The 24,918-nt window shown below is 39.5% G+C and overlaps 1 protein-coding gene across 6 annotated transcripts in view; it reads left to right on the plus strand.

The window, feature by feature from the left end:
- Positions 1–2,777: 2,777 nt before the first annotated feature.
- ANGPT1 (angiopoietin 1) overlaps positions 2,778–24,918 on the plus strand; it is a 228,262-nt gene continuing 206,121 nt past the window's right edge. For 2 of the 6 annotated variants that reach the window (XM_040979413.1, XM_040979414.1), the window contains exon 1: positions 2,948–3,602. In XM_040979413.1, the coding sequence (XP_040835347.1) occupies positions 3,306–3,602 (297 nt within the window). In that variant the 5' untranslated portion in view covers positions 2,948–3,305. Of the gene's footprint in view, positions 3,603–24,918 lie in introns of all 6 variants that reach the window. The other 4 variants (XM_040979412.1, XM_040979417.1, XM_040979411.1 and 1 more) reach the window with 3 other exon arrangements.

The following is a 24,918-nucleotide window of genomic DNA, read 5'->3' on the forward strand; positions in this document are numbered from 1 at the left end:
ATTATGGAAGAAGTAACAAACAGGAGTTTTTAAGAAAGATTTAGGAGCATGAAGTTCCTGCACAGAGTGTTCCTGTCTCCACTGGAAGTTTCTAGGCAAGCAGGACATTTGCTAGGACTGTTTGTAGATAAGAGACCAGAGCCTTACTGCTTGTGTCTACTTATCCTAGAAATTTAAGAATACAAATAGAATGTGAAGTTTTCTGATTCAAGCTACATTAGAATTCAATTGAATTAGAATTATTTAGTCCCATAGAAACCTTTTGTCCCTTTTTAAAAAAAAAAAAATAAGTGATAGAAGAATCTTTAGTAACCTTGGCCTACTGTTTCTGTTACTCCCTAGATTCTAATCTCTTCTGAATCATGGCCCCTCTCCTGAAGAGTGAGTAGCCAGCTCCAACAGTGTTGCTCTTGCTCAAGTCCAGGGCCCTGAAGGCTTATTAGCTTTAATTTCAGGGTCCTCCAGTGCACCCACTGCCTCCTCCGCTGGGACTTCCCGATGCACTGAAGTCTTTTTTGTGCACCATTGGGTTTTTCCAGTTGCTCAGAACTGGTCTTTAATCATTTCTCCCAGGTGGATACTAACATTTCTAGTGTTATGGCCTTTCTTTTTGTTCCTCTGACTCCCCTCCTGTTTTTTTTTTTTTTTCCACTTGCACTGGTTTCCCAGGACATTATGCATTCTTACCTTTTGTGTGTTCAGATTGGAAAGATTCACCTCATCCAGAGTGCGTGCACGCACACACACACACACACACACACACACACACACGCACACGCACGCACACACACAGCGCTACATAAGAGGAACTGATCTTGAACTGCTGAGAAACACGGGAGCGTATTCATGGGCGCTTCACTCTTTACCCATTTGCTTTCTGCCAAGTTTCTGCTGTATTTAGTTCTTATTAAGCACTTGTAGGTGTTGCTTTTGGACTTTTCTTCTCTCCAGGGCTAATTTTAGGGCAATCCATGTTGGAAGGTGTTCTCCGGTAACCTGTCCTCCAATCCCCTTCGTCCCCGTGAGTGGGCAGGGGGCAGGTGTGACATTTTTCTTTTGTTTTGGTGTGGGAAAGAATAAAGTCACTTGTGAGGTATAAACTGGCCTTCACAGACACTTTGCTTTTAGGTGCCCTTGCTTGTCCTGCCTGAGGGCTGTAGATCTCCTCCCTCTGGAATGACTTTGCTTGCACAGAGGTTTTCAAAGGCAGGTTGGCTGTGAGTCAGTGAGCCTGACTTCATCTACTGGCACTTTGACTATGGGGACTTCACCAATGTTTTTTTTCTGGGAGTCGGCCTTCCTATTGATAAAATGGGTTTGCATATACGCCTATATCTTGTGTTTGTCGAGATGGTTAAACAAGATAGTGTACCTGGAGGGTCTACTATAGTCTGGCCAATAACAAGTTCTTAGAAGTATCTTTAGGATCATTGCACAGCAGGGGCATCGCCCTATTGGGACACAGGACAGTCAAAGAACAAGGTGCAAAATGTGTTCAGACAGCCTACTGCGACATCTGGCCCAACTTGCTTTTAAATCCGAGCATCAGAAAGTTCTTGTTTGATGTGGACACAGCTGATTAAGCATATTTTGTTTCTCCAAGTAAGCCACACCCTTTCAGAAACTTGTTCTGACCTCTAACTCCTCCCTGCCGGCCGCTGGCCAGCCACGACTGACCTTCACCTACTGCCCTGCCTGCAGCCCGGCACGGCACGCGGAGCTCGGCACCTGTGCTGTCTGCTCTGACGGCATGAGAGTGCGTGTGCGAGTTCCTATGGCCCCAAATCCTTCCCAGGTCCCAGGGAAACTCTGCTTGTCCTGTCTGTGTTCTGGACACATCCAGTCCAGGTCTCAGCGCTGTGCCCTCACTTCTGTAATTGTTGCCTGTTCTTTATATTTTATTAGTCTGTTTGTTCAAATATTTATATCCCGCCTGTGGAAAGCACCTCCTGGTGATTTTTCTTTGTGTATTCTATGACTGCAAAGTTTTCTCCTTGGGTAGCCCTTTGCTGGCCCTCGCTGCACCTGATCTATTTTTCTTTTTAAATCGTGTGTGCAGGCAGCTGTGGCAGAATTTATAGGGAGCTTCATGCAAGTATTGAGATAGCTACAGCAACACAAAGAGGTCCTTATGAACTATATGATTAGCACGTGCCACAGGGATTAATAATCCTAGGGCCATTGTCTTGCATTGTAATCAGGTTAGTTTTATAGGGAAGTTGCTCAATTTATGTACACAGAGTTTGAAGGTCTGCATTATAATCAGGGAAATCGTTTCCATAAGAAGTCATACCCCCCCGAATACTTAATTATATTTAATATATATGTGTTATATTGGTTACAGAAGCAAATTATGATAATTTTTTGTTGATTTTATTGCCTCTGGTTATCTTCCCTAACTCCAAAAAGTCTAAGAAAGTACAATGAAAACAATTGCTAAGACTTTAAATGGGTTTTAATGTGTTTTTCCAGAGTCAAGAATAAATGTTTTGTAAATACATTTTAAAACCACACAAACGTATCCCTCACTATCAAATACAGTCTCGTTTCAGCATTAAACCCATTTTCTTCGAGGATTCATTAATTACATAGTAACTTTCAAAACGCCCTGCTAGCTGCTTGGGTTTTAGTAGGTCAGCAGGCACACCGAAAGCGTGTTAAGGTGGACCGCTCTGTTTATTGATTTTTCCGAGTATCTGCTCCAGGCTCAAGGCAATTGTCTGCGGAAGGGGCGGGAGGCCCATACATGGTCGAGGTCATGCGCATCTAGCCAATTTGTAAGACGATCCCGCCGCCCAAAGCCATCAGCAATCCTTAGCGTAGGGGCACACTCATGCATTCCTGTCAAGTCATCTTGTGAAAGGCTGCCTGCTTCCCGCTTGGCTTGGATGTGCAACCTTAATAAAACTCACTGAGGTCTGGGAGAAAATAGCAGATCTGCAGCAGATACGGTCGAGGCAAGAGTCTAGAATATGTACGCGCAGCTGACTCAGGCAGGCTCCACGCTGACCGGTTACACAGAGAGGAAACAATAAATCTCGGCTACCATGCAATAAATATCTCAAGTTTTACCGAAGGAAACTATCATTATAGTGAAATAAAAAAAAAAAACTAATAACAGTAAAGTTTAGAACAAATCTAAAAAATGGCTTGTTTTCTAAGATTCTGCTACAAACGCTTTCTTTGAGGGGGAAAAAGTCAAGGAACCAAGCAGTTTTACCTGAAATAAAGAACTAGCGTAAAGGTCAGAAGAAAGGAGCGGGTTTTTTTGTGGAGAGGCACGGACGGAGAACGCTGGCAGCACAATGACAATTTTCCTCTCCTTTGCCTGCCTCGCTGCCATTGTGACTCACGTAGGGTGCAGCAACCAGCGCCGGAGTCCAGAAAACGGTGGCAGAAGATATAACCGGATTCAACATGGGCAGTGTGCCTACACTTTCATTCTTCCAGAGCAGGACGGGAACTGTCGGGAGAGTACCACAGACCAGTACAACACTAACGCCCTGCAGAGAGATGCTCCACACGTGGAACCGGATTTCTCTTCCCAGAAACTTCAACATCTGGAGCATGTGATGGAAAATTATACTCAGTGGCTGCAAAAAGTAAGTGACTACTTTCGGTTTCTAATTGCACGGGGGGCTCCTCTGTTCCTGCGCGGCTGCAGGACGGAGAACTCCTGAGGGGTGCATTTGCGTGTTTACCTTTTGCTCCAGGGGGGCAGTGTTTGCACATGCAAAGAGCCTTGCTGGGTTTGATTTCCATGGTAATCCGAGTTTTTCAGGCGTTTGAAAGCCCCTGGAAATGCTCCGCGGCTCCTCTCAACCCTGTGCAGCAGGGACACATTTTCTTGGCTTTCCTTTCGTACCACCCCCCCCCACCTCCCCGCCTCATTGAAGTTTACTTTGCGTCTTCTCCCTGTCAAAACACAACTTTGATAAAGAAATCATAAAGTTCTCAACCCCGGGGAGTGGTGGTAGGGAGATGGATAGACAATACCAAGGATATTAATTTAGAAATAAATCGCTTATATATCAGGAACTCTGTGCAATGAGAATGGCAGGTTAACGTAAAATACTTATTTGTTTCAACCAACAATAAAATGAGCATGTAATGAGAGTGAATAAAAAGTGAAACATTTAGTTGATGAAGTTGTTAATGTAAATGAAAGAAAAACCTGCTAATTTCAGGCAAGGGGTGAGATAATCCAGGACTGATTTCCATTATATACTTGTTCTGTCCTTGAGGAAAAAAAAAATCAAGAAGGTGAATTTTAGTGCGAACTTATCAGAGAGGTGGTGTTTATTCACTCACGGTGTTGGCAGTGGCTCTTCACCAAGACACGCACCTGCAGATTAGGGATGAAGACAGCATATGTGTTTTATGCTGTGTTCCTGTGTACCTCTCTCTCTCTCAGGGCCTCTAGTGACACTGGCATGAGAATCTGAGTATCCAGATGAATATTACTGTTGCATATACATTTAATCTCAATCTGTCAAAATTAAATTGAGTTGCTTATTTGATTGTCTGTCAAAAGGCATTTGCAAATGTTGTTGAAATTACGCCTATGGTGGACACACGATCTGCCATTCATTTTTTGCTTGCCTTCTAATTAAGTGGGTTACAGGTAAATGGCAGCGAATAAATTAATTCAACTGACTGTTATTGTGCAAAAGAGTTCTCCCACGGACCTTTTGCTAGTAAATTCACTTGGTGCAAACAGATAGGAACGCAGCCAGGCTGCTTGAGGTTCGTCTGTTAACAGAGCAAACCCCTTAAGAAGATAAAAGATAGGGCAAGGACGGTTGCTGTTTTGTCCCTGTGTGGTCACACTCAGCACTGCCTGCTGAATCATGCCAAGTAATCGCTATTCTACTTCTGTCCACTAGGGACTGAACTAAGATTACTGTTATTTTATTTGGCATGTCAACTGGAATTGGTGGTTTAGAGTTTCCAAACCTGGAAGATTTCTAACCAGTCTATGACAGACCACAGGTGAAAAATCAGTAGGTAGGAGAATAAGAAATGGAAAACAAACAATTCTTCAGCCTTTTGATGATTGCAACTTAAATTCTGGGTATCAATGGTGGCAGCATATATATATATTTTTTCCCTTTGGCAAATCTTATTTGCATAGTAAATAATTGAGTTTTTTTAACCAGCTTGTCATTATTCTCAGTACAGCGTCCATCTAATTTTTAATGTGAATATATCATTATAAATGAGTCTGAATTCCTTAAGGGGAATGGGGAGAGAAATTTAATCCCAAATTGTTGTGAATGAGCTCTTCTACCAAAAATGTGACGCTTTGTTTTTCTTAAGACGTACAATCAAAATGGTGATTCAAACATGGTAATGCACATTTTTGTTGCTGTGCAATTATTCAGTGGTGACAGGATAAACACACAATGCTGTAGAGTTTAAATCATGCATGTTTCATATGTTAATTTCTTTCTCTGAAATAAATTTGATTTCTGCTTGCATTGTTGTTGGTCAATGATTATGGCATAGTTTTCAAATCATAGCCAAGCATAACTTTAAAAATGTTCTTTGTTTATATCAAACCTTGCCAGTGTGTGCGGAGCTCAGTATATGCAAAAGTTCGGATGAGTCAGAGCAGTTGACCTGACTGTTGTTGGAATACATTTGCATATCTTTTGTCCTTGTTAATGTGATTGGCCAGAGGACCAAGAAATCTAATAAATGCATTCAAGAACTTGCTTAGGCTCTTCTAGCTTTCCCTTAATTAGAAGTTTTTTCATTTTCATGTTTATTTTGATCATTGAAATGGAAATGTTTTTGTGATAAACCTTTGGTATGCTTAATAGTGCATCTGATACTAGGTTGACCTCAAGCAGTTGCTGTAGAATAAGAGACTATGTACTGTAGAAGCTGAGGCTAGATATCAGTGTATGTAAGTGAAATTAATTCATCCCTTTTCCAGCAAAAATTAATTCACAGTGATTATTATGCGGATCATGACATCACTGTCAGAAAACCTTGTGGTGCTATTTTGTGTCATTGCTAGATGAGGCTACGTAATATACAAGACTCCATTCCCATCTCTGAAATTGATAAAGTAGATTTTTAAAAAACATCCTTCACAAACACTGACCATAGCTGAAAGTCACTTTTGGAGACTGGCACTCTCACATCTCATTCCTCCATGTGTCTGATGCTTCTACTGAACAGAATTAAAAGCTAGGTATGCAAAAGAGCAAGTGACTTGCTGGTTACCGTATGTATTGTAATTGCTGTGCCACTGATTTCTTATTGAGATGGGAGTTTAATTCAAGGAGATTAATTTTCCAGGATATTAATATGAGGTAACTTGGTAGCATTACTCCGATATGCCGGATGAAGAAAAGCAAAATAAAGAAGCACAAGATCAGAATTTTACCGTAGAAAGCACCTGTGTGTGTATGTGTGTGAATGACCCTCGTCTACCATACAGCTCTTTTCACAATTATTAGCAAGCTTAACAGCAAACACCTAAAACTGACCAGATCATAGGTAAGCAACAAGAAATACAAGTGGCCCTTGTATCTTTGGGACTTTAGTTTGATCCCTTCCTATCTTGTCCTCACAAAAGTTTTGACTAGTAACTAGTTCTCAAGCAGTGTTTAAACAGTTCTTTCTTTTTCCCAGATCTCAAAAGTTCACAATGATGCATGCTTAAACAATTCAGATTTAAAAATAGATTCTATTCCAGATTTTGGGGAATCTTAAAAAAGTGTGCTTTGTTTTTGTCCAATGCCTCGGTGGCTCATGACTATAGTAGCAAATCAGAAAGGATGCTTTTAACACTTTATTTTACATTACGGAGGACTTCCTGCATATGTGAAATGAGCAAGCAATTGAAAACCATGCTTTCAGGAACTTGTCACTCAATTTGAAGATAATATACTTACATGATTTTTGCAAAATAGGTGGCAATTGTCAGAAAAGATTAATAGTGATGGTGGTCTTTCAAACCAAGCTGTGCCAATGTCCCTATCAAATTCATTTGAAAAATGGATCCCTGATTTTTCAAGTCTGGAAAGAGCCTTTTAAAATCTGTATTAACTTTTCAATCATCAGTTTTGTGGTTTGCTTGTTGCATTTTAGAATTTTAAGATTCAAGAAGGAATAAAAACTCTTTTTGCTCCAGAGGCTAGGGTGTCGGAGCTGTTTTTTGCCAAGTGGTCCCCTGCTCCGTCTCTACAGTAGATCTCAGGTTTTAGGGCATGCGGGTGCTCTTCTGTGGGTCATTGCAGTCCTTCCTTATACCCGACCATGCCATTTTGCAATGAGCCTGCCTTTCTCATCAAAGTATTCAGTGTGATTTACAATAAGCAAGAAGTTTCATTTTCTTCTTTGAAATTCTACAGTTTCCCATTATATGAGAATAAAAATGAAGCCCCATATAACCTGCCCCACACCTTTCTCTTGTTTAATTTCATCCTTTCCCACCTTCAAATGACATTCCAGACACTCAATTGACATTGGCCTTCTTGTAAATTTTTCTGACAGACAAGCTCATTTCTGTTGTAAAAGGTGTTAACTTGGGCCCATCGTGGTACCTAGCGGCTAAAGTCCTCACCTTGCACGTACCGGGATCCCATGTGGGCACCGGTTTTAATCCTAGTGATCCCGCTTCCCATCCAGCTCCCTGCTAGTGGCCTGAGAATGCAGTCAAGGATGGCTCAAAACCTTGGGACCCTGCACCCACATGGGATTACCTGGAAGAGTCTCCTGGCTCCTGGCTTCAGATCGGCTCAGCTCCAGTCATTGTGGCCACTTAGGAAATGAATCAATGGATGGAAGATCTTCCTGTCTGTCCTCTTCTCTGTATATCTGACTTTCCAATAAAAAATAAATACAATCCTTAAAAAAAAAGGTGTTAACTCAGCTTGAGGATTTCTTCCTCCAAATCTTAGCATGCATGGGCTCCATGTCTACACTCTGCTCTTTGCACAGAAGTCTTCACTGAGTCCCATAATCTCCCACCTTGCTCATGCTGCTCGTTGGCTTCCTCTCATATCTTAACATGTTCCATTTCTTCATGGCATTTGCTGCTTATTAATTGTTACCTTGTTTATTCTATTTCTATCTACTATAAATGTAAGCTCCACTAGAACAAGGCCCTCTTCTATCTTGCCAATAGAGTAAACCTTGTCCCTAGAAGAGTGCATGCCACACAGTAGGACTTCAGCAAATATTTACAGAATGAAGATCTGTATTTTCAGACTCTACAACCTGTGAGGGGAAGACTACACTGTACTTTAGATTGGTTTTGAACTTATTGTTTTTGGTGTCAGATTTGACTTTTCTAACACGGTCTCAGAATAAGTAGAGAATACAGTTGGCCACTTTATTCTCTGATTGTGCATTTGTGGATTCACCAAAACTGATACTGAAAACGCTTGTGGGAAAAAGTGTATCTGTACTGGTCATGTGCCACCTTTTTTTGTCATTATTCCCCAAACAGAATAAAGACTATTTGCATAGTATTTATATTACATTAGGCACTCTAAGTAATCTAGAGGTGATTTAAAATTTAACACACCAGGCATATGCATAGATTATGTAGATATGTTGCATCATTTTATATGAAGAACATAATAATCTATAAATGTTAACTCTGCAACAGTCCTGAAATGAATTTCACACATATACTAAGGACGACTATAATTATTTTTAATCACTAAAGAAAAATTAATTCCTTGTGCTAATTTGGACTATTACTAAATATGTGGGTAAATGGGCCCGGTGGCGTGGCATAGCGGCTAAAGTCCTCGCCTTGAACACGCCCATGATCCCATATGGGCTCCGGTTCTAATGCCGGCAGCTCTACTTCCCATCCAGCTCCCTGCTTGTGGCCTGGGAAAACAGTCGAGGATGGCCCAAAAGCCTTGGGACCCTGCACCCGTGTGGGATACTGGGAAGAAGTTCCTGGATCCTGGCTTTGGATTGGCATAGCATCGGCCGTTGTGCTCACTTGGGGAGTGAACCATCAGACGGAAGATCTTCCTCTCTGTCTCTCCTTCTCTGTATATCTGACTTTCTAATAAATAAACAAATCTTTTTTTTTTTTTAAAAAAGGGAGTCCCAGCTATATTCCATACATTACTCTTTTAACTGTATAATATGAGAAATTTGTACTGATGTTCTGTTTCCATTCTTACATATCAAAGGTCAGAAAACTATGATGTTTGAGTCAAATACTGCCTATCACCTGGATTTATAAACAAGCCTCTTTCTGAAGACAACCACACCCGTGCCTTTATCCACTATCTATGCAATCGTAAACAAAGATGCATTGGAGTCACTCATCTTTATGTTGTCTGTCACTGCTTCCCTACGAAAGCAGAGGTTAGGAGTTACAGGAGAGGCCAAATGACCAAAAAGCTTAATATCCAGCCTTTTTCAAAAATTGCTTACTGCCCTCTTGCTCTATATTCCAAGAAGAAAGGGCATTTCTATTCAGTCCAATGCATGGTAAACTCTTAGATGTATTGTGTGGGGAAGAAAAAAGATTGCTCTCCTGGATGCCCAGTAATCTAGAGATCCATGCCAGTTGGCAGAGGGCCTGACTAAGCCATTCCTTGGCTTGATGTCTGGACCTGCTGGGAAGTGACATTTCAGTGGAGTACAGGCAGGGGACTTTTGTGTCTTTTCTTTCTCCTGTCCATCAAATGGACAGGGAAATATTTGTAAGCCAGATATAGTCAGAAAGAAAAAGCACCTGGATGCTAGCACAGCCCAGCAGCTTCTGGAAAAACAAGTCCGTGCTCCAGGGTCCTCTGCCTTGTCTACCTGTCTCATCCTGCTGGCTGTGGCATTCACAGAAATGTTGACGCTGCACTAGAGGCATTTGTTCTATTTTCATAGAAATAGGGCATGGGCTTGTGCAATTCCGTCTGTTTGGAAACGTTTCCCTCTCTGTCATTTGTTTTAGATATAAACATTAGAAGTGTTCTCACTTGTATAGATGGGGAGAGGCCAGGAGCAACAAGAGGGTTGCTGGGTTAGAAGACGCAAAGCTTTATCAGACCCTATGCTGTAATTTGCTAATTACGGAGGTTTGGTTTTCATTTGCCCATGGCTGCATCTCTGTGTAGATACACCAGCGGTCTTTTCCTAGGCCCTATGGTCTCCTTTCCATTCCTTTTTTAATCCCACAAGCTATATTGTATCATTTGCTTAAATGCTCAGCCCTAATTACATTCTGAGTCATCCCTTACTTAGGTTCCAATACAAGATTATCTTTTGCACTGAAGTTGGAAAATTCCAAACCCCCTTTGGATTTGTCCCCATGGTCTGAGGGAAGGAGGGCCTCTTGGTGTTTAAATCTTTTTATAATGTGTACAAAAGATGTACCCCCTCTGTTACCAAATAGGTTTTTAAAGAATGATACTCCATGGATTATTTTCTCTACATAATTGCTGACTATTTAAATGGGGAGTCTGTATCTGAATAGCATAGGCATCAAGTTGTGCCTAAAATATCTAAAATATTAGGCAATGTAAGTGAGATGTGAATATCTTGAGTTGTTATTGATGCACACGTACATGTAAGCCACCAAATTCACTGGCATCCAATAGGCAAACATACCACAAATTCCTACTCAGTGACTGATGATAATTTTAGAAGATGGTGCATTTAAAGTTTAATGGTGCATGTAGCTTCGTTGACTAAAAAACATTCCATTTCATAGGCAGTCTTGGTTTTCTGATTCTGAAAACAGAATGAGTTAAATTCTAACCATAGACACTACAGAGTGTTGGAGATTTTGCGTCCAAGACAACCAGTAATATTTTTAAATGTGGGGAACCAGAATTTAAAATAATCTAGCAGTTACAATGCCCACTTCCCAATCTGGAGTGCCTGAGTTCACTTCCTGGCTCCAGCTCCTTCCAAGTTCATGCAGACCCTAAGAAGCAGTGGTAGTAACTCCAGCAATCAGGTCCCTACCACCTAGGTGGGGACCTAAATGTTCCCGGCTCCCAGTTCTGGTGCTGAACCTTATATCCGCGCTCGTGTGTGTGTGTGTGTGTGTGTGTGTGTGTGTGTGTGTGTAGCTGCAAAATACATTCCCTGCTAAACTTTTACAGTATTTTGTAAAATATTTCAGCACAGCTGTTGTCTTCACTAGTAACTTAACATTCTTCACTAGTAACTAACTAACATACAGGCATTTATGGCAGCTCAAGATTTCTACACCGGAAGATCATGACACCTATTGTGTCTAATTACACGGATCAGAGGAGAACGATGTTTGTATCCTTATAACTATTGTCACCAGCCTTTTATTACTTTCTGATTTTACAAAGTGTTTATAAAAACCAAAAACAGAGCTTTGAGATGATAGATGCTTTGTATTTGTTGAATACATGAATAATTTATTGAATATTCAGTAACCTAAATATATAAACAATAAAAGTTTAATACATTGGAAAACATGCACTGATGAGTGTAAAATAGTTCTAGCAAGGAAGCACAATTTTCAAACGATTAGGTAGAAGTTTCCTGTGTCATCTAGAATCAAATGGAGGAGTTCCAGGAGATGTGGAACAAGACTTTGCCCAGAACCCTTCTGCTAGGCGTCTCTCCCAGAGAAAATCCTTGCAACTTCAAGGATTGTAGTTTCAAAAGGAATGCAATGAAACTTTTGAATAATCAAATATTATGTTGGGAAAGCTGCCCAAATGGATTTATTAGTGGGCAAGAAAAAAATTTAACATTGACAATTTGAGAATTGCCCGGATGATGTGAGAAGGGAGGGGTTCGAGGGAGGTGAGTAGCACTATGCTCCTAAATCTTTACTGAATAACATGAGGTCGATTCTCATTGTATGAAAAAAAGAAGTTACAATAATAACTAAATCTGCCGTATTGGTTGAAGGGAATAAACTACCACAGAAAATGCAAGTTTAAAACTAAAAAAAAAAAATGTGTTCCCATACAAAGTGGAATAATATTAAGCCATAGAAAGAATGAAATTTTATCATGTGCAACCACATGAGTGAAAGTGGAGGTCATTGCATTCGGTGAAATAATCCATGCGCAGAAAGACAAGGCCCTCGTGTTCTCACCCAGATGTGGAGTTTGTACATTAATTTACCTTATAGAAGCTGAGAGTACTATGATTGTTAACAGAGGCTGGGGAGACAGAGGGGAATTAAGAGTGAAAAATGTTGTTTAATGCATGCTAAGAGAGGGGAAAAAGTGTTAGCATTTTGTGGTATGATAGAGCATCCTATTTTTTTAAAACTTGAAAGAATTTTGAAGTTTTTCACCATGCAAAAATGAAAATAAAGTGGCTGATGAGAGAGGCAAGTTTATTCTGTCTTACACATTGACTGACGCATCATTGGCCCCACACACATACGTGTAATTTTATGTGCAACCTAAAGTTTAAAAATCTGTTTTTGTATAACTCAAATTGGTTACTAATAGACATCTTTGGCCTCATGAGGGGCACATTGTGTAATTTTAAATTACTCAATTGTATGATAATTAGCTATTTTTAATCTTGAAACACGTAGCATTTCAAGATTGCCTAATATTGCAAATATTCACTTCAGAGTTCCTTGTTAAGGATAGCAAAAAAAAAAAAAAAAACACCAAAAAAAAAACCCACCAAAAACCCTCTAAATTTGAACTAGGATTTTGATATTTTCAAAAATTTTCTGCAGATTTGGTAGATCTACAAACCTAATTTTTGTTTCTACTTCCCATAGGTGTCATTTCCTAGGGGTAAGAATCTCACAATAGCCATTTTATTATTGTCACATTTGTATTTCAGTGTTTTTAATGACATTTGTTCATGTTCTGAAGATCAGTTTAGTGAAAGCTAGCTAGATTAAGCCATAGCTTTACTTGCCCCAAGTCCCTAAGTTGCACTATCTCACAATCTCCCCAGAGAATAATTAAGTGTATGCAACACTGTGAATTCTAATAGCTTTTTGGAATTTTTCTTCTTTCTCCATTAGATGAATAACACACAGCTGATCAATATATTGATGAGCAAAAACTTTGTATTGATGTCAGGCCTTTTATGATTTATTATCAATTTTCTAATTTTTTGGGTGTCCCATGGCTTGCTTTAGGTAAAATCCCAATATGCTCATTCTGCACTTTGGAGCTCGTTGCGATGCTAAGCTAGGGAAGAGGCAGTCCTCAGAAGTGGGAAGACAAAAAGATCCCAAGTTCCCTCCCCCACCAGCCTCTCTTATCTCCTTTCTCTCTATTGTTTTTAATGAAGTTCCACAAGCCCTCTGCATAGTGGGAGTGCTGGGATGAGAATGTGTAAGAAGGAGAATGAATGAACAGCAGGTGCAGCAGCTGTCTCTTTATTGGGACTGGGGTGGGCATTGGAGACTATTATACAGGGTTATGGAGTGTCAGAAGGATGGCTTCATGGGACTGGCACTGAATTCACGGGCATGATTTTAGAACGCATGCAGGAGAGCCAAAGTGCTTGGCACTTGCCAGTAGCAAAGGATGGGCTGGGACCAGCACTGTGGTACAGTGACCTGAGACACCAGCCTCTTATATGGGCACTCATTTGTGTCTTGGAAGCTCCACTTCTGATCCAGCTCCTTGCTGATGATCTGGAAAAAGCAGAGAAAAATGGCCCCTGCCCTCTACGTGGGAGACTCGTCATTGTGGCCATCTGGGGACCAAACCAGTAGCTATGAAGATTCTCTCGCTCCCTGCTCCCCTCTTTCAATTTGATTTCCGAACTGATGACTGAATCTTTGAAAAATAAACAGACAGAAATTAAGAAAAAAAAAGCAAGGAGAGATAGCCAGGTATCCCATTATCTAATCAAATATACCTTTTCCAGCTTGTCTGCAAGGCCCCAATGGACAGTCATGAAAGCACTGTAGTTCCTAGTGTTGAGATGCCAAACCCTTTAAAATAGACATAAAAGCAAATGTTTTCCATAAGAAGGTCAGAATAAAACAATCCAGTGATGAAGCATGTTCTATCTGGGCCAGAATTTCTGCCTACCATTGCGTACTGGTTGTGTCACCTGGGGCAAGTTCTTGTACTTTTCTGTGTCTCAGTTTCCTTATAAGAGAAACTGAGGACATAATACCCCCTGCATCACAGTGTGATTGCTATGTGTGAGCATAATTTACATGTAGTGCTTTATATAATTCTTTCGCATGGTAAGAGTTGAGTGAGTCTCAGTTATTAGTAGGAACAGTTATGGGTATGATGTTAGTTAAGTGTTGAGCACTTAACTATCAGATCCTTTGAAAGAATTTTGCATGTATTAATTATTGAATACTTTCACAAGCTAGTAGAAGTTAGAGAACATTAGAACTGACCCATAGGACAAATGAAAAAACTGAGGCACAAAGGGGGAAATAACTTTCTCAAGGTTACACAGGTGCTGCATTGCAGGTCCAATGCTTAAATCTCAAGCTTTCCAGTTCCATGATCTGTGCTGTCAGCCAACCAAGGAATTAGCGATAGCAACTTATACTGTGTCTCCCCTTGTCAATCCTCAAACTTTAAGTCTACTTTTAAAACAATTTCTGGAGTGGTCTTTGTGTCTAAGCCCTAAATTCTTTCCTGCTAAATGAGTTGCCCCTTTCTCAAGTTCTGTCACAGGCAGCTATTTATTCCCATCCCAAGACTAAAGCTCCGTGGTTAAATTGACTGTGGGACACAGGTTATGCTGCTGATTGAAGCACAATAGCCCAATTCTCTGAGCCCTCCCACAGGTCTGTTAAGCAGACCGAGGAATCCCACAGCTGTGGTCCTTCCCATCTCTTTCCTCAGAAGTATCATCTCTTGAAGTTATAGAGCTTAATTGAACCTGACTATTTATCCCCAAACTTATCAAAACAGCAAGAAGGGCTTACAATGGCATTACATGGGATGAAGCTGCCTATTTTAAATATCTTCCATTCAATCTAATGACCTCCCTGTTGGACTCATCTGAAGGCAATCCTAGTTCAAACAGCAAAGGCACATTCTGGAACTGGAAATATTATTTGCATGCACTTTCTTTCGTAGGTCATGTGGAGTGTTGTAAAAATGAGAAGAAAAGTCTTGCTTTCTCAGGCAATGACCTCTTATCTCACTTCCTATTTTATTTGTCATGGTCCCTATTAATTAAAATGTTGCTGGTATTTTGGTTCAAGTCCAAAAGCACTGCTATTTGCAAGCCATTGTTGCAGTCCTTCCTCTCTTTCTGCTGGTTCTGGGGGCCTCTGCACCCAGATGCTGAGTTTTAAACTGTCTGCTTCCTGAGCTAAGTGTCCCCCACATCAGATAGACTGGCTCCAGGTCACCCCAACTTCCCTCTGCCCCTTCTTCTTCACAGAGTCCGAAAGAGGAGAAGGGGTCCAAATTGAATGTAGTCATGTTTTCGTTCATCTTTGTAAGATGAGCCAGAGAAAAATAAAGACAACTGCGTATCCACTTGCTTGAGCTAAGCTCTCCCTTGAATGCTAAGAGCAGGAGCATGAGGCACGCTGACATCACATGTGTTGAACAGATTCTCTTAGGAGAATGTGTTCCTATGCATGGACAAATGCACGGTACTCCAGTTCTGTATGGACACCTATTCTAAAACAAATTCTAGTTGCTAATGTTCACTGCTGTGGCCTTTTCCCATTTTGCAGGACACTATTAAGTTAAAGAGTATAACTTTCTTAATTTCAAGGTTTTCTTTCATCATCCTCTTCATATTTTTCACCTTGGGTCGGCTGCTTTCCATCTTCTCCCAAGCGACAGCTGATGATAGATCAAAGCCATGTGGATGAAAGCTACTGAGGGACATCTCACCGTCAGTTGTATAGCTTGTATTTGCAGGACACTTGACTATGCTATAGTTTTTTTTTTCCACTCAGCTAACAATCATACTTGCTGCTGATCAATTGGCTACTGCCTCAAGTATGAAATAAACCACATTATCCTCAGAGAGGGTATTGGCTATTGATTATTCTGTCACCAAATAAGTATGAGAATTACTCTAAAAACATGTTTAGAAACCAACAGGATATTAAAGAGTCGACCTTGGTGCCCAGTGTGATAGCGGAGTGGCTAAATCCTCACCTTGCTTATGAGTGCCAGTTCATGTTCTGACTGCCCCACTTTCCCATCCAGCTCCCTACTTTTGTCCTAGGAAATCAGTAGAAGATGATTCAAAGACTTGGGACTCTTACAAGCACATGGGAAACCCAGAAGAAGCTCCTAGCTTTAGATCAGCTCAGATCTGGCCTTTGTAGCCACTTCAGTAGCGAAACAGCAGACAAAAGATTTTCTTCTTTGTCTCTCCTTTTCTTAATTGCAAATGCAAAAAAAAATAATAAATCTTTTAAAAAATAATAAGTCTTACCTTGATAAATATCACTATTCTTTAAATAATATATATTAACACTTAATAATATACTTTATAATAAGTAGTTGATACTTATAATAAGTAGTTTAGCCAGCATGTGTCTCCTAGTGGCTAAAGTTCTTGCCTTGAAGGTGCCAGGATCCCATATGGGTACTGGTTCTAGTCCCAGCTGCCCTGTTTCCCATCTGGCTCCCTGCTTGTGGTGTGGAAAAGCAGTCAAGGACGGCCCAAAGCCTTGGGACCCTGCACCCATGTGGGAGACCCGGAGGAAGTTCCTGGATTCTGAGTTTGCATTGGCGCAGCACCAGCCAAAGCGGTCATTTGGGGAGTAAATCATCGGAAGGAAGATCTTCTTCTCTGTCTCACCTCCTTTCTGTATATCTGATTTTGCAGTAAAAAGAAATAAATCTTTAAAAAAGAAAAATAAGTAGTAGATAATACTAAATCCATTATATAGAAAAGGAAACTGAGAGTCAATGAAATAAAATGATTTTCAATTTGTTGAGTGTTTACTTTGAGAAAGATATAGAACCTGCGTCCAAACATTATAAGGAGTTTTAATTCTGAAATTCTTTGGTATCCATGCTTCTTTCATGAAGAAAAAAAAATTCATTAGTGAGAAACAAGGGAGAGGTTTAAATGGATGATGCTTTCCTGTAAGTTTTGGAGTATATATCCATAATAAATAACATGTTTTAGCAATTAGAATAATTTATCATGCATGGATGTAAACTACTGTTTGAAAAGTTGTTAAAATGGCTTCCAAGTTCCATTTTTGTCCCAACACAGCGTCTAAAATAATCTCACAAATATGTCAGAGGCAAGTAATTGATTGCTATTTCTTCCTTTTTTTCCAAAGAAATGAGTTGCTTAGATATATTGCTGTAGTTGAGGTTATCCTGATATGAATATATAAATAAGGCAAATACTTTAAACTAGTTTATCTACATTTTTCCTCAAAAAAATGTTATATCAAAGTACTAGCTTGTATTTCTTTCAACCGAAGACAAGATAGGAATGAAATACAGTGCATAGAGGAGAGTGTTAACATTCACAGCCATAATGAATTAAGACACTGTAATAGTTTTGGGGAAAGGTCATCATTTGTTGTCTTTAAGACCATATACCAAGTTCTGCAGGATATAAAAGTAATCATTTCAGGTTTATGCTTATGGAAAAGAACATAAAATTAATGAGCATTTGCAAAAGTGAAATTGTCAGTATCCATTACTGATAGTCAAGTTGATGATTCTATGAAATCTATTCTCTTTATGTCAATAATGAAAATAAATTTAAAATGATTTTAGGACATAAGGAAATCAATTAAAGAGATCTTGATTCAGGCAAATTGTTAAAGCTGACAATAAAATTGGAAACCCAATGTTCAGCTTTCAAAAAGAGAGTTCTGAGCTGAGAATTGAATATATATAGGAGATAAGTCTCCATCTGATAGAAAAAGAAAAATCTTTATTTTGTCACCATTATGTTTAATGTGGGACTAAAACTAACATACTTTAAAGTCACAAATCAAACTCATGCAATTTTTAGGGCAAAGGTCACTATGGAAATGAATTGTCCTGACCATAAATTATCTCTCTATAGTATTATCCTACTATTTTGAAAGGTCTTTCATTGAATCTAATTTTAAGGATTATGGCCAAAAAGATCACACATAGCTAAAATTGTTAAATAAACCATCTAAGCATGTTTAAAAGTCTTTATGCTTCAAATAATTCACCAAGAATTTTGAGAATTTCGTCTCTGGTTGGTTATAGGATATCATCATGGAAAGTGAGATTAACATGGCTTTGTTCCTTTCACGATCACTGAGCATTTGAAAATAGGGAATTCATTTTACATCTTGATCATTTAAAACCTCTTGGAACTCTGAGTTGCCTTGTTAGTGAGGTCACCATGTTGTGAAGCAGTCAAGCCACTTGGGAAGGCCATGTTTAGGTGCTCCAAAAAGAGTTCCCATGTGTGCATTATCATAAACCAGGCTCCAAGCAGGTGAGTAAATGAGTTTTCAAAAGATTCCAGCTTCGGGCCCGGCGCGGTGGCGCAGGTGGTTGAAGGTCCTCGCCTTGCACGCCCGGGATCCCATATGGGCGCCGGTTCTAATCCCGGCAGCCCCGCTTCCCTTCCAGCTCCCTGCTTGTGGCCTGGGAAAGCAGTCGAGGACGGCCTAAGGCTTTGGGACCCTGCACCCGCGTGGGAGACCCGGAGGGGGCTCCTGGCTTCGGATCGGCATAGTATCGGCCCATTGCGCTCACTTGGGGGGTGAATCATCGGACGGAAGATCTTTCTCTCTGTCTCTCCTCTCTGTATATCCGCCTTTCCAATAAAAAAATAATAAAAATAAATCTTTGAAAAAAAAAAAAAAAGATTCCAGCTTCCATCCATTCATTTACCTTTTAGGTGTGGAGATAAGGCCTGTGGACATAGCCTAGATTAGAGATTAATCATCCTAGCTTGTCTGAAATCCAGACCCAATCTGTGAGCCCAGTGAACATAGACAGATTATGATAAGCCACTAACCTTGGAGGACTGCATTTAGTCATCATTAGTGACTGAAACCTTTACTATATACTTAGATCTACCTACCTGTGGGGTCACTGTGGTGGCTGTCCCTGGCTGGCCACAGAACAGCACATTAAATGTGAGCTTTGACTTCCATAAGTTTGCATCCCAGTAAGAATGCGCACATGGAAAAAATGACCCAAATAGTGGTTCTTAAGCTAATACTTTCATTGCCTTTTTCTTTTCTTATAAGTCAATTATTTCAGTTTTATGTCCATTTAGTGAGATTTAACAAGACTAACTTGGAGACTGCATATACCTTTGTGTTCCTTTGAGTACAATTATTGTCAGTAAGGATTCTTCTACCTTTAAATAAGTGTTTGTAAAAAGCCTCTGAGACCATCAAAACTTGGAGCAGATAAGAATTCCAAAGCACCTAAAAGATACACTGTGATGAGATGCATCTTAATGTTTACACTGTTCTCAAATCTTCTGAGCATTTAAAAGTTATGAAAATTGCAGGGAATGTAGATTTTTTTGAAAATTTAGAGATGAAACTATTTTATAGCTTTATGATGCTTAACTTGTCATGTTTATGATGTAAGCTTAAACCCAGATGTTTCTGAAAGATGTTACTGCACATGATTGACCGCAGGTCTGAAATGTAAAACGAGTTAGAAGCATCTGTTCAATTCCCAATGGTACGGAATTCCTGAAATAAAATCCACCTCAGATTCTCCTCTGCTTAACTGATGAGCACCGTTCTGAACTTACACGAAACAGGTATAGGGTGTTCTTTAACTGTATGAGGTGTGTTGCTTGTTATAGGTTGCTTGAAATTTATTGAGTCACAACCTAATAATAAATACAAAAAACATATATATTTTCTTGTATGCTTTGATGAAGTGATCCAGCAAATCTATTTTTATGTCCTCCGACTAAGTAATCAAACTTCTTGGAATCATTCTGGCGTAAAATAGTTCAACAAAAGTATACATATACTTGTTCATTGCAGCTATTGAAGCAGAAACATTGGATGCGATAGAGATGATTATTTTCTTGGTACTCACTATGGTTCATTGTATACATCGTTTCTATTCTCTGAAAGAAATTCTGCAGAGTCTGTAACATTGTGTGCAAGTTTCAAATGAATAGCAAAGGAAAAAGTGAATACACAATCCTCTGGTGATGACAGCTTCAGTGACCCCATGACTATAGCAGGTAGGAGGGTAGAGTGGGAATTTCAGCATGCTCCTAATTTTATGTGATGAAATATATGAGTTTTTCACTTTGCATACATTATTTGTAACTAGAAAAAAACAAATAAAACCTTTCATAAGTGTCTAAAATAACAGTTCTCAGGACAAATAAATCTGAAGTGAAATCATAGTATCAGGATCCCGATGGAGGGTTTGTGTCTGGCTGCTCCAGTTCTGATTCTGCTCCATGGTAAGGCCTGAGAAGAAGAGCAGGAGGTGGTCCAAGTCTCATATTTAATACATGGATATATGGAGTGGTGCAATGATTTGTGATTGGAGGGATAAGCGAATGGTTAGATATGTTACTTCAACTCTTTGCAACTTAGTCAACATGATTGATAGAGGAGATACTGTAGGAGATGAGAGATTCTTACCAATTTTCTTAGAGGATGTAAACCATAACAGTAGTAACAAAAATGCAGTTGATATCACGGCATTTTCATGTATTGGTGTTATGATGAGTGACCGGCAACTGGGATGAGAGCACAAGGTGGCCTACAGTGCCCTGGCACTTCCCTGAAATAATAAAATAAGTATGCGAAACAGTTAAAAGGATGGAAAACAGCTAGAGAGTCAAGAACAGGCTAAATTCAGGATGAATTCTAATCTGGTTTCAGGTTAAAATAATAATGACTAGTAAATAACAAGTATTCAAAAGATTCCATTAAAGATAATACTGAGATTATGGAACTGTGACCATCACAGCGTCTGAAGCACTTCCTATGAAAAATGCCAAAGATGGCTGTGCTTGTGTCGTGGGGAGCTGTTAACCTCAGTTTCTGCTAAGAGTAATTCTTGGTATTGCACAAACTGAGATTGACTGTGTCCATCTTCCTAAAGGAGAACAGGAAAGGACAATTCTAAGATACTTTGAAATGTATCAATTCAAATAGAGGTAAGCAGCCTCTTTCTGTGTTCCATTCGCTTGTGTATCCAACGGATTTACAGGTTGTTAAGCACAGAATGTGTTAGGGAGCTGAGTTAAACTTCACACTAATTCTAAGGTTAATAAGCCTTTTGGCATGGTGTCCAGCTATTTAACACACATTTTTACTGTTCAGCAGGAAATAGATGATACTATTCTATTTCTGTTATATATACATTTAAGAGTGTTTGATCCTTGAAGTTTCAGTGATTCCTATTGAAAAATGAAGTCTAGTTATTTTTATTCCAGTCAGTTTAAACTTGAGTGTTTCCCTTATCTCTGATTCTTACTGTGAATCCTCCTTCTGTTTTATGTTCTTTGCACATTCCTTGCTCAGTCTAGCGCAGTACCTTGCAGAGGTAAAGAATAACATTGAAACACCCTTCTCCTCTTTTTCTGAATCCGTTTATTCAACTTGTCTTCTGGTCCTAATATAAATGACATCATCGCTATTAAGTGCTCCAGAATATGTTACTTCTCAAGGGGATGAGATGCATTTTTCGAAAAGATGTATTTATTTATTTCGGGGGGGAGGGTGCAGAGTAAGGGCGAGAAAGATGCAGAGATATCTCGAGTCTGGTTTACCTCCTAGATGTCCACAACAGCTGGTGTGCAAACAGGCAGAAGCCAGGAGCATGGACTCTGGTCCAGATCATCTCCCATCTGGTGGCAGAGGTCCAAGTCCCTGGACCAGCATCCTCTTCCTCCCGGATGCAGTGATGGAAAGCCCATCACAGGAAGTAGAGCTAATGTTCAAACCTGATACTCTGATCTGATCAGAGGCAGACAATCCAAGCAATTTGTACATACTGTGCCACATTTTCCTACCCCACAACTGTTTTTTGACACCATGTACTCGGCATTTGGATTTAAATTGTCGGTGACATTCTTTGTAAGATTATGTTTCTTTTCTTCAGCTTTCTCTTCACTAGATGGCTTAATATTATGAGAGCAGAAATCATGGTTTAGACTTTTGCTGTACTCCCTATAATCTAGTTTCACTGACGAATGTCTAATACATACACATCAAATGCAATAAATAAATAAAACTACAAAGTTGTTCTGGTTTGCAAAGGAAGGCATGAAATATTTCAGTGAAGCTTCTTTTAAACGTCATGCGTGTGTTTTTTTCTGCCAGAATAAATTTATCTTTCATTTAGTTTTTCCACAAGTTTGTCAACGTATCCTTGTATGTCTCATGAAACTTTTCTTTTTCTTCTGAACAATTTGAATCTCTTTATTTTCAGTTGGGTCATTACACATTGGTAAGCGTGTGCATTCTGTTTAGGAAACTAGGAAACACTCTAGCACTGAACTGGTGTGTCATGGCTTTGTAATGCACTGAACGACTTGAACACAAAATTCTAGGCTAATATTAAGAATATTCATGTTCTGATAATTCTGCAAATTTCAAATAAATGTTTTAAGTAGAAATCTGGTTCTGTAAAAGTGTAGAAATTCCATGTTTGCTGAGCATGACTAATGATCTAGTGACAAGGACCATGTGCCTAAGCAAATGCATATTTATACCTAGAAATAAAATCTACTCACTGGGAAATTCACCTCCTTTTAGAAATACACAGTCCTCTTACATCCTCACAGCCATGTTTCACGGGATCTTATTCACTCACATAGCTGCAACCCCTGGAGAACTCAAACCAGAAACTAATGGCAAATAAGGAGAGAGGAAGGGAGGAAGGAAGGGAGGGAGAAATAATGAATATGAGATTACCCATTCATTGCTTCACTCCCCAACTGGCCATAATGGCAGAGCTGAGCAGATTCAAAGGCAGAAACCAGGAGCTTCTTCTGGATCTCCTGTGTGGATCTTGGGCTATCATTGCTACTGTCCTAGGTCAAAGCAGGGAGCTGGATTGAAAGTGGAGTAGTCAGGACAGGAAATCACACCCATATGAGCTGCTCGCCAACACCACATGTGAAAGCTTAGCTTACTATGTCATGGCTCCAGCCCCTGAAACACACTATTAAAGGCTGACATATAGTGTATGTTCAATAAATTGGAATTATGAAAACTTTCCAATAAACCTAAGTGCCTTGTATTATATATTGCATATTAGATAAAGACATACTTAAGGTTTTAATCCCAATGGACAAATCTGCTACACAAATCAGATTGAAATCATTTATGCAATTTCTCTACCCTACAGGAGGCAGAGTACAGTTCCCCACACAATTGTGAATTGGACATAACCGTTCCGTTCTTACTCGTTTGCTAATGAAAGAGGGGGAAAGAGTAACTTCACAGTTGAGATGTTTGAAAATCACTACCTCGAACCAAGTATCAAAGTCAATGCCAAGAGAGACTAGCCGGGTGATACTAGACTAATATTACTTTTAGGACAGCAGCACAGGTTGCCTTGTGTCTTTTGTGGTCTCTTTCACAAATCCAAATATGATAAGCCCATCAAAAAATCTCAAGACAGACATTGCACAACATATTTTACAAAGATTTCTCCAAAATGCACAGGTCATCAAAAAGCAAAGATATGCCTAAGGAATTATGATGAGCAATATAGACTCCTGAAGGGATCTAAGACGAAATAAGGACTTTTGGTGAAACTAAGGAAATTTGAAAAGCATGCACTATAATAATGTAATGAATAAATAGGTACAAAAACAAACATGAACAAATTCAGGTTAACATGCTTCCTATACACAGGTCAAAAGACTCTCAAGGTTATGCTCTGCAATGGGCCTCTACAGACTTTCAGAAAATAATATCAGCCACATCTATTGTAGTGAAAGTGATTCTTCTCCGTTTGAGAAACAGAACAGTTCAGCTGGGCACCACTTACTCCTTTTGCTGAGTTCTTTGAAAAGGAAAATACGCAGCAAAGAAAATGTTCTACTGTCTCAGATCTGAAGAACATTTCGAAGTCATCTGGAAAACAAGACATAAAAACCTGGGACACTTATATTATTGGTGACATTGATTGCTATATGCAAGAAATTTTATATTTGTGCAAAGCAAAAACCATTGTGAGCATACAAAAGTGAATTTCCCAGATCACCAAGGATGCATTAAGCTGAAGCTGATGGAGTTATTACCTCCTCTAATAGTGCAAATAAAATAATATAGAACATTTGCCAATAGCGCATATTTAACATAACATTACAGCCTGCATAAATGTCTTCGCTTTGAGCCCTTGAGGCTATAGGCTTGTAAACGAAGAGAGTTGGGGATGTAATTTTTCTTTCAAAAAAGCTATTAATTTCTTTTATCATTGAAAAGGCTGCAAGTTGTCCCAGAACCCTATCATTATACTGAAATAGTCACTGTAAAACAAAACATGCCCGATCATTTTTCATGTAGTAACATCAGGTCTGTGTTTTGTTTTCTCAGTAGGAACATGGTTTTGATGCCTCCCTTCTGTAACAGCTGTAATGAACATTACACAGATTACTCACCGATGGGTGGCAGAAATGTCTCGGCTCACGTAAGCCTACAGAGAGCGGTTAAAGGCAGCATGGAGGCAAGTCAGCAAGTCTGCATTGCATTAGCCTTCTGTGCGTCTCATGAAAAGGTATTTTGAAGCAGTTATGCGGTGGTGGTGTCCACATTGTCAGATATCAAATCTTAGCATTTCATAATTCATGACAACCCTATTGTGTGTTAGCTTGGAGTTTATGAAGGATAAATTGAAAAACCAGAAATGTGACTTCAGAATAAGAGTACATTAAGAAAAGAAAAATCTTCTAGACATGGAGTAATTGAAGGTTCATATGTGGCCTGTGTTTATTGCTCTTCTAGTTTTCAGAGGCGACAATTTTTGGAATTCTTCTTTAATTGTGTGAGAATGTACTTTGTTTTGAGTTTAACAAAGTTTACTATGTCTTTTTTTTTTTTCC

This window comes from Ochotona curzoniae, unplaced genomic scaffold (assembly GCF_017591425.1).
Source record: "Ochotona curzoniae isolate NIBS_2020 unplaced genomic scaffold, NIBS_Ocur_1.0 contig_3190, whole genome shotgun sequence".
Lineage (NCBI taxonomy): Eukaryota > Metazoa > Chordata > Mammalia > Lagomorpha > Ochotonidae > Ochotona > Ochotona curzoniae.